A 15,852-nucleotide genomic window follows, 5' to 3' on the forward strand; every position below is an offset into this window, starting at 1 on the left:
ATGAATAAAGTAATAGAAAAAACTGTCATATGTAAAAGCTATACGAAAACAATTTCATAAAAAATTACAGAGCTCTTTTGTTGGCTACACTGGATCACTTTAATTGCTAATGTCAATAGCTTTCAGGTGTGGTAAAGAGTGAAAGAAATATGACAATGTAATAGATTTTTTATACTGGATTAATATCGACATACGTTTACAACAATTTATTGAAAATAAAATTAAACACATACCTTTTTCTTTGAGAAATGGGCGATCGTCCAAAAATAACCTCAGAAGCTTCAGCTTCCAGTTTTTGATTCCCTTGAGTACCTGCATATTAGCATAAGCCCAGAAAGAAAAGTATTAAAACACACAACTGAACATACTGATCAATCAGCACTGTACTTTATAAATGTATTAAATTCCCCTTTGTCTTCAGCTGACCACATTGACAGCACCAAACATCAATTGACTTGGGAAAAACCAGCATATCGGATTTTTGGCATGCGATTATTGCCAGCGGCCATAGCACCTAGCAGTAATCACTGTGTTCTACTGGCCAGGATGGCTCCCTACACTTCCCCCACTGGGAGAAACATAATAGCTCTACAGGAAGGAATCCCCTATCAACAGTGTCTGTGTTGATGGGGAAATCAAGCAATTTTCTTTCCTGCAACCTGTGGTTTCAAAAAAGAAAAACCCATCATCTATGGCCAGATTATGGATGCACAGCAGTCAGTAATTTAAGGACTTTTTTTTATTTTTTTTTGCAGACAGGTTTTGGTACTTCGGCAAAAGTTAGCAAGTGACTATACATTCATTGATGGACTCAGACAGCGCTTCACATTTTGACCACTGGGTTATATCAACATCTACAGGAGTAAGATGCTAGGTACAAACAAAGCCCCTTTACCACTTGCTCTGGACCTGCCCATCCATACAAGGATACTGGACTCAGGTGGTCCAGTTCCTCCACGACCACATGGGTTCCCCGCTGACCTTATGCCCTCAGCAACGTGTGTTGGGACTCCTCTCATTATCTGAAAACGAGAAATACTTAAACATATTTCTGCAAGAAACACCATTTCTGGCCAGACTACAGATAGCCAGACTGTGGCTGAGAGGTTCCCCTCCCACGTTGCAACAATGGATCAGAGCTGTGAATCACACCCTCCCATACAAGAAGGTGTTGTATAATCATAGGGGCTGTCCGAATAAGTACCATAAAATATGGTACAGATGGCTGGAAGATACCTCCACCTACAATAACGATGACTAGGGACATCCCCCCTTGCTCACCCCCATTGGCTCTCCCACCTTCCCCTACTGGGTTTACACAGCCATACTATTCAACTGATTGTAACATGCTAGAATTATTTATTGCCACTTGTCGAGATGCAATGTATGTCATCAAGATAGTTCTGTATATAGTGCCTATTGCACTTTTTTCACCTGTATGTTACTATACTCTTTATGCTCAATAAATGTTACTTTTGATAATAAAGAAAAAAAAAAATGTATCATGGTGAATGCATATGGCTGGTGCACACTCTTTTGTTCTTATATACGGAAAAAAGACAACCCAAGAGTGGCCCCTACTGGAACTACACCCCACACCAACTACTATAGCAACCAACTCAAGAGCAAGAAGTACTCAGGATAAGGGAAAACAGGACAGACATAAAATTGGGTGCAAATGTGGTGTCCTTCATTGAATACAGTGAAAGGATTGTATGTTGACACTAGTTCAAGCAGAGGTGTAGCATGGAATCTTGATTGAAATCACTGGGGAAAATATCTCTGATGTAACAAGAATTTTGTTTGAGGTCACCGATGAAAAATTCAAGTTAGAAGGCAAGTCAAAAACGAATTAAAGTTGTTGTAAAAGCAGAAGGTATTTTATCTTAATGCATTTGGATAAACAGTCTTCTGTGTGCAGCAGCCCCCCTCATATTTACCTGAGGGTACGTCTAGATCTGGCGATGTTGCAGGAGTGTCTCACTAGGGATGGCCGAACGGTTCGCCCGGCGGTCGGTTCGTGGCCCGCCCTATCGGCGGACTATTGCCGCTGTTCGCCCGACGGACTTACGTATTTACTGTGTAAAAGAACTTTGACCTATGATGACACATCCATCATGTGGTACAGGACAGCCAATTGAGACATTACAGCACATGGACACTTGGACATTCCCCCTAACTTATAAATAGACCCGATCCGGGGGCCATTTTACATTCTTTCTACTGTCACTATAGGGAGAGGTTGCTGTGTGGAGCACTGAGAGACTGCAGTGACCCAAATCGCTAGCTATTAGGTCCACAAAAGTTTTTTTAAGGACTGGTATGGTATAGGTGTAGTTCAGGATATAGGTTTGAGGCACTGCTATTCAAGTCATTGTTGCAGCAGGTTGTCTTTTGTCAGTGCTGAGAGAGGGACAGATAGGACGCTGTGTGTTGCAGAGAGGGACAGTCAGCTTAATTATTAGCTGTTACTATTAGGTCCACAAAAGTCCTTTTCAGGACTGGTATGGTGTAGTAGTACAGGATATAGTTTTGAGTGCTATTCAAGTTATTGTTGCAGCAGCCTGTGTTTTGTCAGTTTAAATAGGGACAGACAGGAAGCTGTGTGTGGCAGTGAGGGACAGTCAGTTTAATCATTAGCTGTTACTATTAGGTTCACAAAGGTACTTTTCAGGACTGGTATGGTAATAGGGTTGTACACGTATAATATTCTTTCTTCCAAATATAGAAAGATTATTATACTTGACTGCTGCCCTTTTGCTGCAGTAGTCCTTTATGAGTATAGGGACTGAGGTACAGTCTGCTAATCACAACCTACTAGTTGCACAAAGGTCCTTCTAAGGACTGGTAAGGTATAGCGTACTAGAGTATATAGGGTTGAGTGAGGTAGTCTGCCAATCCTTAAGGACTGGTATAGGTCCACAATATATAGGGTTGAGGTGCACTACTGCTGACTGCTGCCCTATTCTGTAGCAGTCCTTTATCAGTATAGGGACTGAGTTTTGTCACAGGGTCATTTAAAAAATGACAGGCAGAGGAAGAGGCAGGCCCTTCCGCAGGGGTGGTAGGGGTAGGGCAGGAGCAACAGGCTTGAGCCAAAGTGGGAAATTGCAGAAGGCGCGTGCGATTACGTCAAAGGAAGCACCAGAATTGGTTGACTGGCTCATTCAGCCTTACTCTTCTGCACCCTCCTCATCCTCTCAATCTGCACCCTCTTCTTCACTCTCTGCTATGTGCACCCCCAAAGACACTACCACCAACAACACCACCACATACCTTCCGCTTGAGTCACAGGAATTATTTTCCGATCCATATCAAGACATTTCTGATGCGCAGCCACTCTTGGCATTGGATCAGGAAGAGGAGGTAGCAACAACCGCCACTCAGCAGTCTGACGACAGTACCCAGACCAGCCCAAGGAGGAGGTTGGTCCCTGGTGTTGCTGCCTACTCTGAGATCTCTACTTATAGCGGTGGGGAAGGTGACGTCGACGATGACGTGTCTAGTGATGTCACGTAGGTGCCCACAAGAGAGGAAGAGGAGGGGAGTTCAGAGGGAGATATGGACCAGCAGATAGGGAGGAGAAGCAGGAATAACTTACATTGCACAGAAGGGACAAAGCAGACTGCTAATGTATCAGGAGCGAGTCATCGACCATGTACGGTCACATCTGGCGCTCCCAGGACGCCGGCTCATGGCTCCGCAGTGTGGGCTTTTTTTAATGTGTCCACTGCTGACAATAGTGTTGCCATCTGCAATCTTTGCAGTCAACGCATTAGTCACGGTAAGCCCAACACTCACCTAGGGACGACCGCCTTAAGAAGGCACATGAGCTGCCATCACCGAGCCCAGTGGGAGCAACGGAACACACAAAGCCACACTCCAGGCTCTCACTGTCCAGCCTCGTCTTCTACTTCTCCTTCTCCTCTCTCCTCACAATTGTCCTCCATTCCACCTTCCATTACGCCAAGCTCGCGCTTTTCTGCAAAAAGGCAGGCTTCCGTGGGCCTAATGTTCGAGTGTAAAAAAATGATGACGCCGGATAACCCTCTTGCCCAATGGTTGACGGCTGGCTTGTCAGAACTCATAGCCCGCCAACTACTGCCATATAAATTGGTGGACTCGGAGGCCTTTCGCAAATTTGTGGCCATTGGAACACCACAATGGAAGGTCCCAGGAAGGAAGTATTTCTCACAGAAGGGAATACCAGAGCTATATGGCCATGTTCAGCGGCAAGAGATTGTATCTCTGGCACACAGTGTCGGTGCCAAGATACATCTGACCACAGACACGTGGTCTAGGAAACACTGGCAGGGAAGGTATATCACTTTTACTGCCCACTGGGTGAACCTTCTGACGGCCGTCAAGCATGTAACCCGTGTAGATTTGGTTTTACCGCCACGGATTGCATGCAGGCCTGGCTCTTCTCCTCCTCCTCCCTCTCCTCCTCGGCCGACTCCTCCTTTTCCGCTGCCAGCGTCTCTTCCGCTGCGCCGCCCAAGCTCCCCAGAACCTATTCGACATGCCAAGTGAGACGTTGCCATGCTGCGTCTGTTGTGCCTGGAAGCCAAGAGCGACACTGGCCCGGTACTCCTTTCAGCTTTGCGTTCACAGGCAGATCAGTGGCTAACACCGCTCAATTTGACAGTTGGTAAAGTGGTGTGTGACAACGGTGCCAATCTGCTTAGGGCATTGAAACAGGGCAAAATTACGCACATGCCATGCATGGCACACGTCTTAAACTTGGTCGTGCAGGGATTAGTTGTCAAATACCCTGGGGTCCAGGACATCTTGCGGCAGGCAAGGAAAATCTCGGCCCATTTCAGAAGATCTTACACGGCCATGGCTTGCCTTGCTGACATTCAGCGGCGACACAATCTGCCGGTCAGACGTCTTCTTTGCGATTGCCCGACGCGATGGAACTCAACCTTCTATATGCTCGATAGGCTGCTCCAGCAGAAACGTGCAGTTAACGTCTACCTGTATGAACTCTGCGGCAGAACAGGTTCTAGGGAGCTGGGGTTTTTTCACCGCGCCAGTGGCTGCTCATGCGCAACGCATGCAGACTTCTGCGGCCATTTGAGGAGATCGCCAAACTGGTCAGTCGCAGCCATGGCGCCATCAGTGACATGGTACCTTATGCCTTCTTTATGGAGCGTGCATTGCGCCGTGTCATTGATCAAGCTGTGGAGAAGCAGAAGCGGGAAGATGAGGAAGTCGCAATGCTGGATGAATTCCCAGGGGGGGCTACTCTATCTGAGACAAGTCAACAACAGGAGTCTGAAGAGGAGTCAGAGGAGGATGGTGTCGGGGCGGATGAGGAGGAGCAAGAAGAGCATGCTTTAAACCTTTCTGGGATCCCTGTTCTTGTGCGTGGATGGGGAGAGGAGAATGAAGAGGACGACATTATCCTGGATGATGAGCAGGAGCCAGGCCACCACACCGCTTCCAGTTTAGTGCAAATGGGTGCCTTCATGCTCCAGTGTTTTAATAGGGACCCCCCGTATAAAAAGCATAAGGGTCAAGGACCAGTACTGGGTGGCAACGTACTTAGACCCCCGATACAAACACAAAATGGCGGAAACGTTACCGCCGTCACAGAGGGCTGTCAGAATGGAGCACTTCCAGGCCTTGCTTCGAGAAATGCTGCATTCTGCCTTTGCGTGCGCTGGCAGAGGAGCAATTCCCACTCCCAGAGAAGGAGTTGCAGGTGCCAATCCAACAGCGCCTGCAAGAAGAGGCCAGTTTGAAGATGTGTTGGTGACTTTGGATATGAGGTCATTCTTTCAGCCGACCCATCGACAGGTGTCATCCGGATCCAGCATAAGAATGCCTAGACCGTCAGGTGTCCGACTACATCGGGTTAACGGCCGATGTGGACGCTCTGAGGAGTGATGAACCCCTGGACTACTGGGTGGGCAGGCTTGACCTCTGGCCAGAGCTTGCCCAATTTGCAATCGAAACTGTTGGCTTGCCCCTTGTCCAGTGTCCTGTCCGAAAGGACGTTCAGCGCAGCAGGGGGGATCGTGACCGATAAGCGTACTCGCCTAGCTCACGACAGTGTTAACTACCTCACATTTCTAAAAATGAATGAGGCATGGATCACGGAGGAATTCAACACATGTGACCAGTAGACCATGTATATGTCTATAAATGATTTTTTTTAAACGAGAACAAAGACCTTCTTTCTTCATTTGGCTCACTTCCTTGTACAAAAAAAAAAGCACACCGTACTATATGCCCGTACCCTCCTGTTTGAAGAGGTTGAGCGGTGTCATATTTCTCCTGGGGCTGCTTATTATGAGGGGCTCCCACCATCCCTGTGCTGTGCCGACTTCCTCCTGGGGCTGCTTATTATGAGGGGCTGCCACCATCCCTGTGCTGTGCTGACTTCCTCCTGGAGCTGTACCTCTGCTGTGCATATTATGAGGGGCTCCCATCATCCCTGTGCTATGCTCATTATGAGGGGTTCCCACCATCCCTGTGCTGTGCCGACTTCCTCCTGGGGCTGCTTATTATGAGGGGCTGCCACCATCCCTGTGCTGTGCTGACTTCCTCCTGGGGCTGTACCTCTGCTGTGCATATTATGAGGGGCTCCCACCATCCCTGTGCTGTACTGACTTCCTCCTGGGGCTGCATATTTTGAGGGGCTCCCACCATCCCTGTGCTATGCTGACTTCCTCCTGGGGCTGCTTACGGTGCTGGTGTCAGTGCTGTATATCACGGTGCTGGTGTCAGATCACTCTATCACGGTGCAGGTGTCAGTGCTCTATATCACAGTGCTGGTGATCATCTCCTGCACCCTCTTCTTTGCCTACCCTGACCTTCCCTCTCCTCCATTGCCTTCATGCGTTTCACAGTCCTGAATTGTCACAATTTCACATATAAAAAAAGAAGGCTTGTAGTTGTCGATCCCAGATTCACCTCATACATGTGTTATGTCATTGGCCATGTGGTGGGACTGTGTGCCCACAGCTAGTAATTATTTTGTGGCTGCAAATATGACCTGTAGGTTTGTAAAGTTCGCCTCCCATTGAAGTAAATGGGCCCGCCGCGAACGTTACGGTTCGCGAACTATCGGCCGCGTTCGGGAAACGTCCCGTCGGAAGTTCGTCCATCACTATGTCTCACCTGCCTGGGACTCACCTCCCCATTGGCTGAGACAGCAGTGTTGCACCATTGGCTCCCGCTGCTGTCAAAGTCAGTTAGCCAATGAAAGGGGGTAGGGCCATGCCACGGCTCCACGTCTGAATGAACACAGGTAACTGTGGCTCGGCATGGGTGCCCCTATAGAAAGCTGCTTGTTGAGAGCGCACGCAATAGGAGGGAGGGGCCAAAAACATCGAAAAAGTGGCCCGAGAAGAGGAGGATCTGGGCTGCTCTGTGCAAAACCACTGCACAGAGCAGGCAAGTATGCTTTTTCTTTTTAACTAAAAAAAAAAAAAAAAAAAAAAGACTTTACAATCACTTTAAGACAGTCATGGCAAAAACAGTATATCACTGCCTGTGTCACTCAATGGATGGAGAAAACAAATAAATAAATCTACTCACAATAAAATACTTTTCTTGGGAATCTATTGAAGGACACAGGAAGTCAAGTACTGTTGGATTATAGCTCTACCTACAGGAGGACAAGACACTGGCAAAAAATAAATAAAAAATAAAAATCTGACAGCCAGCCAATCCTTTTTGCTCCTCAAGTGGAACACAGTGCTAGATGGTCACGTCCAAGCTGGCATCACAAGGTTCAGTTCAGCAGGGTCTCGGTACAGAACTCCGCAAGCTGAATAAAGACCGATATGGATAGCTGCCATGTAGTGACCAGTGTAGTGAACATAATGAGTAATCTTAAGTTAGGTTAAAAAAAAAAAAAAAAAAAAAAAAAAAAGAAGGATAGCAAGAAAAGAAGCCGATCCTTCTAGAACTGAGACATGTTTGTTGCAAGAGGGCTTATCCTGGATTTTGATCCAGATGTTTTGTTTGCCAGTGTCCAACCCTGGAGTTGGTATTATACCTGGCAGTATATGACTTCCTGTGCCCCTCAATAGATGATAAAAAGAAAAAAAAATTCTAGCAAAACACTGCAACAATTAAAAATTTGTACTAACTGATCTTACCACTTGTTGTTTGGATCTTACTACTCCTTGATGGTGTCAGCTTTGCTTCTTCTGGTCCTTCACTACCTAAAATGGTTTTGCCTTCATCGGTGGTGCTTTTTCTTTTGACATTAGAACCCCTCCTTCTAGTTTGGGTGCTTCTTAAAAACAAAGGTAATAAGATGCAAGAGAGGATTTTGAGAGTGAATAAAGTAATAGAAAAAACTGTCATATGTAAAAGCTATACGAAAACAATTTCATAAAAAATTACAGAGCTCTTTTGTTGGCTACACTGGATCACTTTAATTGCTAATGTCAATAGCTTTCAGGTGTGGTAAAGAGTGAAAGAAATATGACAATGTAATAGATTTTTTATACTGGATTAATATCGACATACGTTTACAACAATTTATTGAAAATAAAATTAAACACATACCTTTTTCTTTGAGAAATGGGCGATCGTCCAAAAATAACCTCAGAAGCTTCAGCTTCCAGTTTTTGATTCCCTTGAGTACCTGCATATTAGCATAAGCCCAGAAAGAAAAGTATTAAAACACACAACTGAACATACTGATCAATCAGCACTGTACTTTATAAATGTATTAAATTCTCCTTTGTCTTCAGCTGACCACATTGACAGCACCAAACATCAATTGACTTGGGAAAAACCAGCATATCGGATTTTTGGCATGCGATTATTGCCAGCGGCCATAGCACCTAGCAGTAATCACTGTGTTCTACTGGCCAGGATGGCTCCCTACACTTCCCCCACTGGGAGAAACATAATAGCTCTACAGGAAGGAATCCCCTATCAACAGTGTCTGTGTTGATGGGGAAATCAAGCAATTTTCTTTCCTGCAAAGTGTGGTTTCAGAAAAGAAAAACCTATCATCTATGGCCAGGTTATGGATGCACAGCAGTCAGTAATTTAAGGACTTTATTTTTTATTTTTTTTGCAGACAGGTTTTGGTACTTCGCTATAAAGGGCATGTGTAAAATATTGCTGAACTGAAAGCAGTAATGGGTATTTCCCTTCTGCACATGACTTCGCAAAAGTTAGCAAGTGACTATACATTCATTGATGGACTCAGACAGCGCTTCACATTTTGACCACTGGGCATCTACAGGAGTAAGATGATAGGTACAAACAAAAGACACAAAATATATAACAGCATCACTTCTGCGCTAATGTATGGCACCAGTCCTTTATGAAGAGACTCTCTCTAGGTTCCAGGCATCTCTAGTACACAATCCAGGTTACAGTCTTCTAGCATCCACTAGGCCTTGCTACCCACCTATGGCTGGGGGATCCATAAACACTACACAGAACAAAAATGAAAAAAAAAAAAAAAAAAAGTGCACCGGCCTTGTGTATTAACCATGACATCTTTTATTTACGAATTAAAAGTATTGTACTCACAAAACATTAAATTTCAAGACCAATGCAAATTTCCAACAGATTAACTAGAACTCGAAGCACCCCTCTAGATGCACCGCAATGATGTCACCGAGTTCTGCAGACTTACATGTTTCAAAAGGTGCCCACATATTATCAGAGCATCTTCAAGTTTTGCTCTGATGAAGAAGGGGCACTCTCGAAACAAGCAAGGATTTTCAAAACCAGTACTGGCTGATATTGGAACTTTGTGTTGGGCTTGAAGCAAATTTTGTGAGTATAACACTTTATTGTTAAATAAAATGTATCATTTTCAGATAGAGACCCCAAAAAATGTATCTCCCAAGTCTATAGCCACCTCATGCTACCCATGGCCACTACGACAGCTTACCAACTGAAATCCCGTTGGGAACCCGACCTGGGCACCATATCGGATGAAGACTGGGAGGAGGCACTCGCCACTTTGAGGACCGCGTCTCCTAAACTGTCTGACCGCCTCACTCACCTCTACATCTTGCACGGTCGTATTTAACACTTCACTGCATCTCCAAATACAACCCAGGGCAAAATCCCAACTGTCCCAGATGTGATCACCCCAACAGCTCCTTCTACCACTTGCTCTGGACCTGCCCATCCATACAAGGATACTGGACTCAGGTGGTCCAGTTCCTCCGCAACCACATGGGTTCCCCGCTGACCTTATGCCCTCAGCAACGTGTGTTGGGACTCCTCTCATTATCTGAAAACGAGAAATACTTAAACATATTTCTGCAAGAAACACTATTTCTGGCCAGACTACAGATAGCCAGACTGTGGCTGAGAGGTTCCCCTCCCACGTTGCAACAATGGATCAGAGCTGTGAATCACAACCTCCCATACATGAAGGTGTTGTATAATCATAGGGGCTGCCCGAATAAGTACCATAAAATATGGTACAGATGGCTGGAAGATACCTCCACCTACAATAACGATGACTAGGGACATCCCCCCTTGCTCACCCCCATTGGCTCTCCCTGCTACTCTCCCACCTTCCCCTACTGGGTTTACACAGCCATACTATTCAACTGATTGTAACATACTAGATTTATTGCCACTTGTCGAGATGCAACGTATGTCATCAAGATAGTTCTGTATATAGTGCCTATTGCACTTTTTTCACCCGTATGTTACTAAACTCTTTATGCTCAATAAACGTTACTTTTGATAACAAAAAATAATAATAATAAAATGTATCATGGTGAATGCATATGGCTGGTGCACCCTCTTTTGTTCTTATATACGGACAAGAGACAACCCAAGAGTGGCCCCTACTGGAACTACACCCCACACCAACTACTATAGCAACCAACTCAAGAGCAAGAAGTACTCAGGATAAGGGAAAACAGGACATAGACACAAAATTGGGTGCAAATGTGGTGTCCTTCATTGAATACAGTGAAAAGGATTCTATTTTGACACTAGTTCAAGCAGAGGTGTAGCATGGAATCTTGACTGAAATCACTGGGGAAAATATCTCTGTGATGTAACAAGGATTTTGATTGAAGTCACCGATGAAAAATCCAAGTTAGAAGGCAAGTCAAAAACGAATTAAAGTTGTTGTAAAGGCAGAAGGTATTTTATCTTATTGCATTTGGATAAACGGTCTTCTGTGTGCAGCAGCCCCCCTCAGCCCCACTCACATTTACCTGAGGGTACGTCTAGATCCGGCGATGTTGCAGGAGTGTCTCAGCTGCCTCACCTCCCCATTGGCTGAGACAGCAGTGTTGCACCATTGGCTCCTGCTGCTGTCAAAGTCAGTCAGCCAATGAGAGAAAGGGGGTAGGGCCAGGCCACGGCTCCACGTCTGAATGAACACAGGGAGCTGTGGCTCGGCATGGGTGCCCCTATAGAAAGCTGCTTGTTGCGAGGGCACTCAATAGGAGGGAGGGGCCAAAAACGCTGAAAAAGAGGCCCGAGAAGAGGAGGATCTGGGCTGCTCTGTGCAAAACCACTGCACAGAGCAGGTAAGTATATGTTTAAGTTAAAAAGAACAAAGACTTTACAATCACTTTAAGACAGTCATGGCAAAAACAGTATATCACTGCCTGTGTCACTCAATGGATGGAGAAAACATAAATATATAAATAAATCTACTCACCATAAAATACTTTTCTTGGGAATCTATTGAAGGACACAGGAAGTCAAGTACTGTTGGATTATAGCTCTACCTACAGGAGGACAAGACACTGGCAAAAAATAAATAAAAAATAAAAATCTGACAGCCAGCCAATCCTTTTTGCTCCTCAAGTGGAACACAGTGCTAGATGGTCACGTCCAAGCTGGCATCACAAGGTTCAGTCCAGCAGGGTCTCGGTACAGAACTCCGCAAGCTGAATAAAGACCGATATGGATAGCTGCCATGTAGTGACCAGTGTAGTGAACATAACGAGGACTCCTAATTGAGGTTAACTGAAGAATCCTTGGTAAAATAAAATAAAGGATAGCAAGAAAAGAAGCCCATCCTTCTAGAACTGAGACATGTTGGTTGCAGGAGAGCTTATACTTGCCTGGACTACAGATGTATTTGTTTGCCAGTGTCCAACCCTGGAGGTGGTATTACACTTGACAGTATAGGACATCCTGTCTCCCTCAATGGATGAGAAAAACATAATTCTAGCCAAACACTGCCAATAACAATTTAAAAATTGTTCCATCTGATCTTACCACTTGTTTGGCTCTTACTACTTGATGGCGTCAGCTTTGTTTCTTCTGATCCTTCACTATTTAAAATAGTTTTTCCTTCATCAGTGGTGCTTTTTCTGTTCACATTAGAACCCCTCCTAGTTTGACTGCTCCTTAAAAAGAATGGTAATAATTTGCAAAGGAGGATTTTGGGAGTTAATAAAGAAAGAAAATTGTCATATTTAAAATATTTATACGAAAACAAATTTCATAAAAGATTACAGAGCTCCTTTGATGGCTACACTGGATCATTTTAATTCACATCAATATCTTTCAGGTGTGGTAAAGAGTGTAAGCAACTTGACAACATAGACTTTTTTTTTATACTGGATTAATATTATTGACATATGTTTACAAAAATGGACTGAAAATAAAATTAAACACATACCTTTTTCTTTGAGAAATGGGCGATTGTCCTGCAATAACCTCAGAAGCTTCAGCTTCCAGTTTTTGATTCCCATGAGTACCTGCATATTAGCATAAGCCCAGAAAGAAAAGTATTAAAACAACCAACCGAACATACTGGATCAATCAGCACTGTACTTTATAAATGTATTAAATTCTCCTTTGTCTCCAGCAGGGACGGACTGCAACTCATGGGGCCCCCGGCAATAGGAGATTATGGGGCCCTCAGCCTTAGAGATGGCCACCATGCCTGTGTGCCACCCTGCGGCAGAGCCCCCCCCCCCCAGGGTGCCACCCTGCAGCAAAGCCCCCCCCCCCCCCAGTGTGCCACCCTGTAGCAGAGCCCCCAATGTCACCTTCCATCAGTGTCCCCTTACACACACCTTTGCACCTTGGTGCTTGGTGTGTTAAGTAACTGGCGGGAAAGGGCTTTTAAAAAATATCCACTTGTTGAAGCCTCTGAACTGCGCAAGCTTGTCGTAAAACCAGCGGAATAGTGAAATGCTTTGGTTGGCCTCAGATCGGGCAGTGGAGCGTGTGAACAAAAGCCATGCTTGATGTGTGCCAGGATAACACCGTACAGGTGTGCACCCAGACCTGCTCTGCTGCTTGATCCAAGGCCAAGCTCAGCAGTTCACCATTCAGATGGCCCCAAATGGCAACAAGTGCATTTTACACGGGCATGGGATTGTTAGAGTGACTTCTGTTGAGCAGCAGTGGGCACACATTGATCATACAGTACACACACACACACACACACACACACACACACACACACACACACACCAGTGGCAGCTGGTGCTCAAAATTTTTTGGGGAGTGCAAACAAAATGGGAAAGATACTGGAAAAAAACATATCAATTGCAGCCTAACTGTGCCCCATCAAATGCAGCCACCATATAGTCCCCACTGTAATATCCACAATCTCCCCCACTGTAATATTGGCAGAGCATGGCTGGGTACGGCAGAGCATGGCTGGGTACGGCAGAGCATGGCTGGGTACGGCAGAGCATGGCTGGGTACGGCAGAGCATGGCTGGGTACGGCAGAGCATGGCTGGGTACGGCAGAGCATGGCTAATGTATTGGCAGGCAGGGTATCGCAGAGTATTGGCAGGCAGGGTATCGCAGAGTATTGGCAGGCAGGGTATCGCAGAGTATTGGCAGGGTATGGAGGGATGGCTGCTTCCATCTCTGGATCGCTCCCCTCCACTGTACAGATGAGTACAGAGAGGGGAGAGAGGAATCATTTGTTTACAAGCGATTGCTCTGTTGGAGTGATCACAGTGTAAACAGCCTGGGTGTAGAAAGATGGGCGCCACTTCGGAGCTAGGCCGAAGCCACGGCCTTTCCTAAGGCCGAGATCGCGAATCGCAGCATGTGCCGATCCGAGCGGGGTGACCCGTTCGGATCACGGATCGGTGACGATCCGTTGCACCCCTACCTGCGATCGCGATACAGAGGCAAAACTGGGGTCTGTAAACAAGGCCCGAAGCCCGTTCTGACAGGGACAACACTGAGATCCTAGTAAAGCAGGAATAGCGATCTGTGTTATCCCAGTGAGCCCACAGTTAGAAAACACTGAGGGAAGACAGTTAACCCTTTGATCGCCCCTAGTGTGCCAGTGTCGTTTATACATTGATCAGTTAATTTGTTTATAGCACTAATCACCATATTGGTGTCATTGGTCCCCAAAAAGTGTCACTTAGGGTCAGATTAGTCAGCCACAAAGTCACAGTCCCGATAAAAATCACAGATCGCCGCCATGACCAGTAAAAACTTTTTTTTTTTTTTTTAAGTCCCCGACTCTAGCTCCTATTTTGTATACACTATAACTTTTGCACAAACCAACAAACAGGCATATATTACATACGTTTTTATTCATCAAAAATATGTAGCATACATTTTGGCATAAACTGACGAAAATTAGTTTTTTTTTACTTTTTTTGGATTATGTATTAACAAAATAAAATAATTTTTTTTTTCAAAATGGTTGGTTATTTTTGTTTATAGTGCAAAAAATAAAAAAACTGCAGAGGTGATCAAATACCACAAAAATAAAGCTGTATTTGTTGGGGGGGGGGAATGGAGGACATAAATTTTGTGTGGGTACAACGTTGCACAACCACACAACTATCAGTTAAAGTGGCACAGTGCCATATCGCAAAAAATGGCCTGGTCATTAAGTGGGTCAATCCTTCTGGGCTGAAGTGGTTAAATAAAAAGGTGTCATGGTTAATGCACAAGGCCTATGCGCCCTCTTTTGTTCTTATACAGAAAAGACAACCCAAGAGTGGCCCCTACTGGAACTACACCCCCCCCCCCCCCCCCATCCCATTTTGTCTTGCTTTAATTGGCTGACACAAAAGTAGATAAGAAAGCCTGAGATGTTCTCAGATGTTTTTGAAGACCCAAAAGCAGCAAACAAGTCCCACAGAGTAAAGAGAGTTCTCAGGGGAACAATTTGAGTAAAACCTTTTGAAAGTGAGAAACAGGGAGTCCATAGCCAAAGGATATTGGAAGAGAGCAGCCAAGGTGGAAACCTTACCCTTGACAGTACTTTGAGCCAAATGTCAGTCCACCCTCATTGGGGAAATGACACACTTGGCAATGGAAAACTGGCAAGGCTGAGCAACCCAAGACACGCACCAAGCAAAATAGGTCTTCCACATCCAGTAAAATATCTGGGAACTGAACTTATGAACTCTCAGCATGAAAAAGATCACCACAAAAGAGACCCCTATCCTTCAATTTCTGGCCTTCAACTGCCGTGCCATCAGCCTGTTACAGAAAAGCAGGATGGAAGACCATGCTCTACAACAGAGTATACGGATGTAACGGCAATCGCCAGGGGGCATCTGGGATGAATGTAATCTCCGTAAAAGGGCTGATGCAGCCAGTCTGGAATTACTAAAACCACATTCGTTGCAACAACCGGAGTAAATATTTCAGAGAAGAAAAGGCATAAATCAAGGTGTAACTGTCCCACAGTGTTACTATCACACCTATCACTTCCTCCCAAGGATCGCTCATCCTAGCCATGGACCTGGATACTTTCAGGTTCAACATGGATGCTCGAAAATCAAGGTCTGGCATGACTCCACGCCGAAGACAGATTGATTTCTTCATCAAGATGTTTGCCACCACTCTCCCCAGATCCAGACCCCAACAGCTCAGATAGTCCACCTGACAGTTTTCCACCCTTGGAATGTGAACGGAAGACAGGGATGGAAAGT

The 15,852-nt window shown here is 45.3% G+C and overlaps 1 protein-coding gene across 4 annotated transcripts in view; it reads right to left on the reverse strand.

Moving 5' to 3' along the window:
* CENPC (centromere protein C) overlaps positions 1-15,852 on the reverse strand; it is a 522,895-nt gene that overhangs the window by 423,647 nt on the left and 83,396 nt on the right. For 3 of the 4 annotated variants that reach the window (XM_077476133.1, XM_077476131.1, XM_077476130.1), the window contains 5 exons: positions 12,602-12,680; positions 12,196-12,326; positions 8,533-8,611; positions 8,118-8,257; positions 234-312 (listed from right to left, as the gene is read on the reverse strand). In XM_077476133.1, coding sequence (XP_077332259.1) covers positions 234-312; positions 8,118-8,257; positions 8,533-8,611; positions 12,196-12,326; positions 12,602-12,680 — 508 coding nt within the window. The remainder of the gene's footprint in view (positions 1-233; positions 313-8,117; positions 8,258-8,532; positions 8,612-12,195; positions 12,327-12,601; positions 12,681-15,852) is intronic. The other variant, XM_077476132.1, reaches the window with a different exon arrangement.

This window comes from Lithobates pipiens, unplaced genomic scaffold (genome assembly GCF_037356315.1).
Source record: "Lithobates pipiens isolate NorthernLeopardFrog02 unplaced genomic scaffold, aLitPip1_a1.2 Scaffold_13, whole genome shotgun sequence".
In the NCBI taxonomy this organism is placed as follows: Eukaryota; Metazoa; Chordata; class Amphibia; order Anura; family Ranidae; genus Lithobates; species Lithobates pipiens.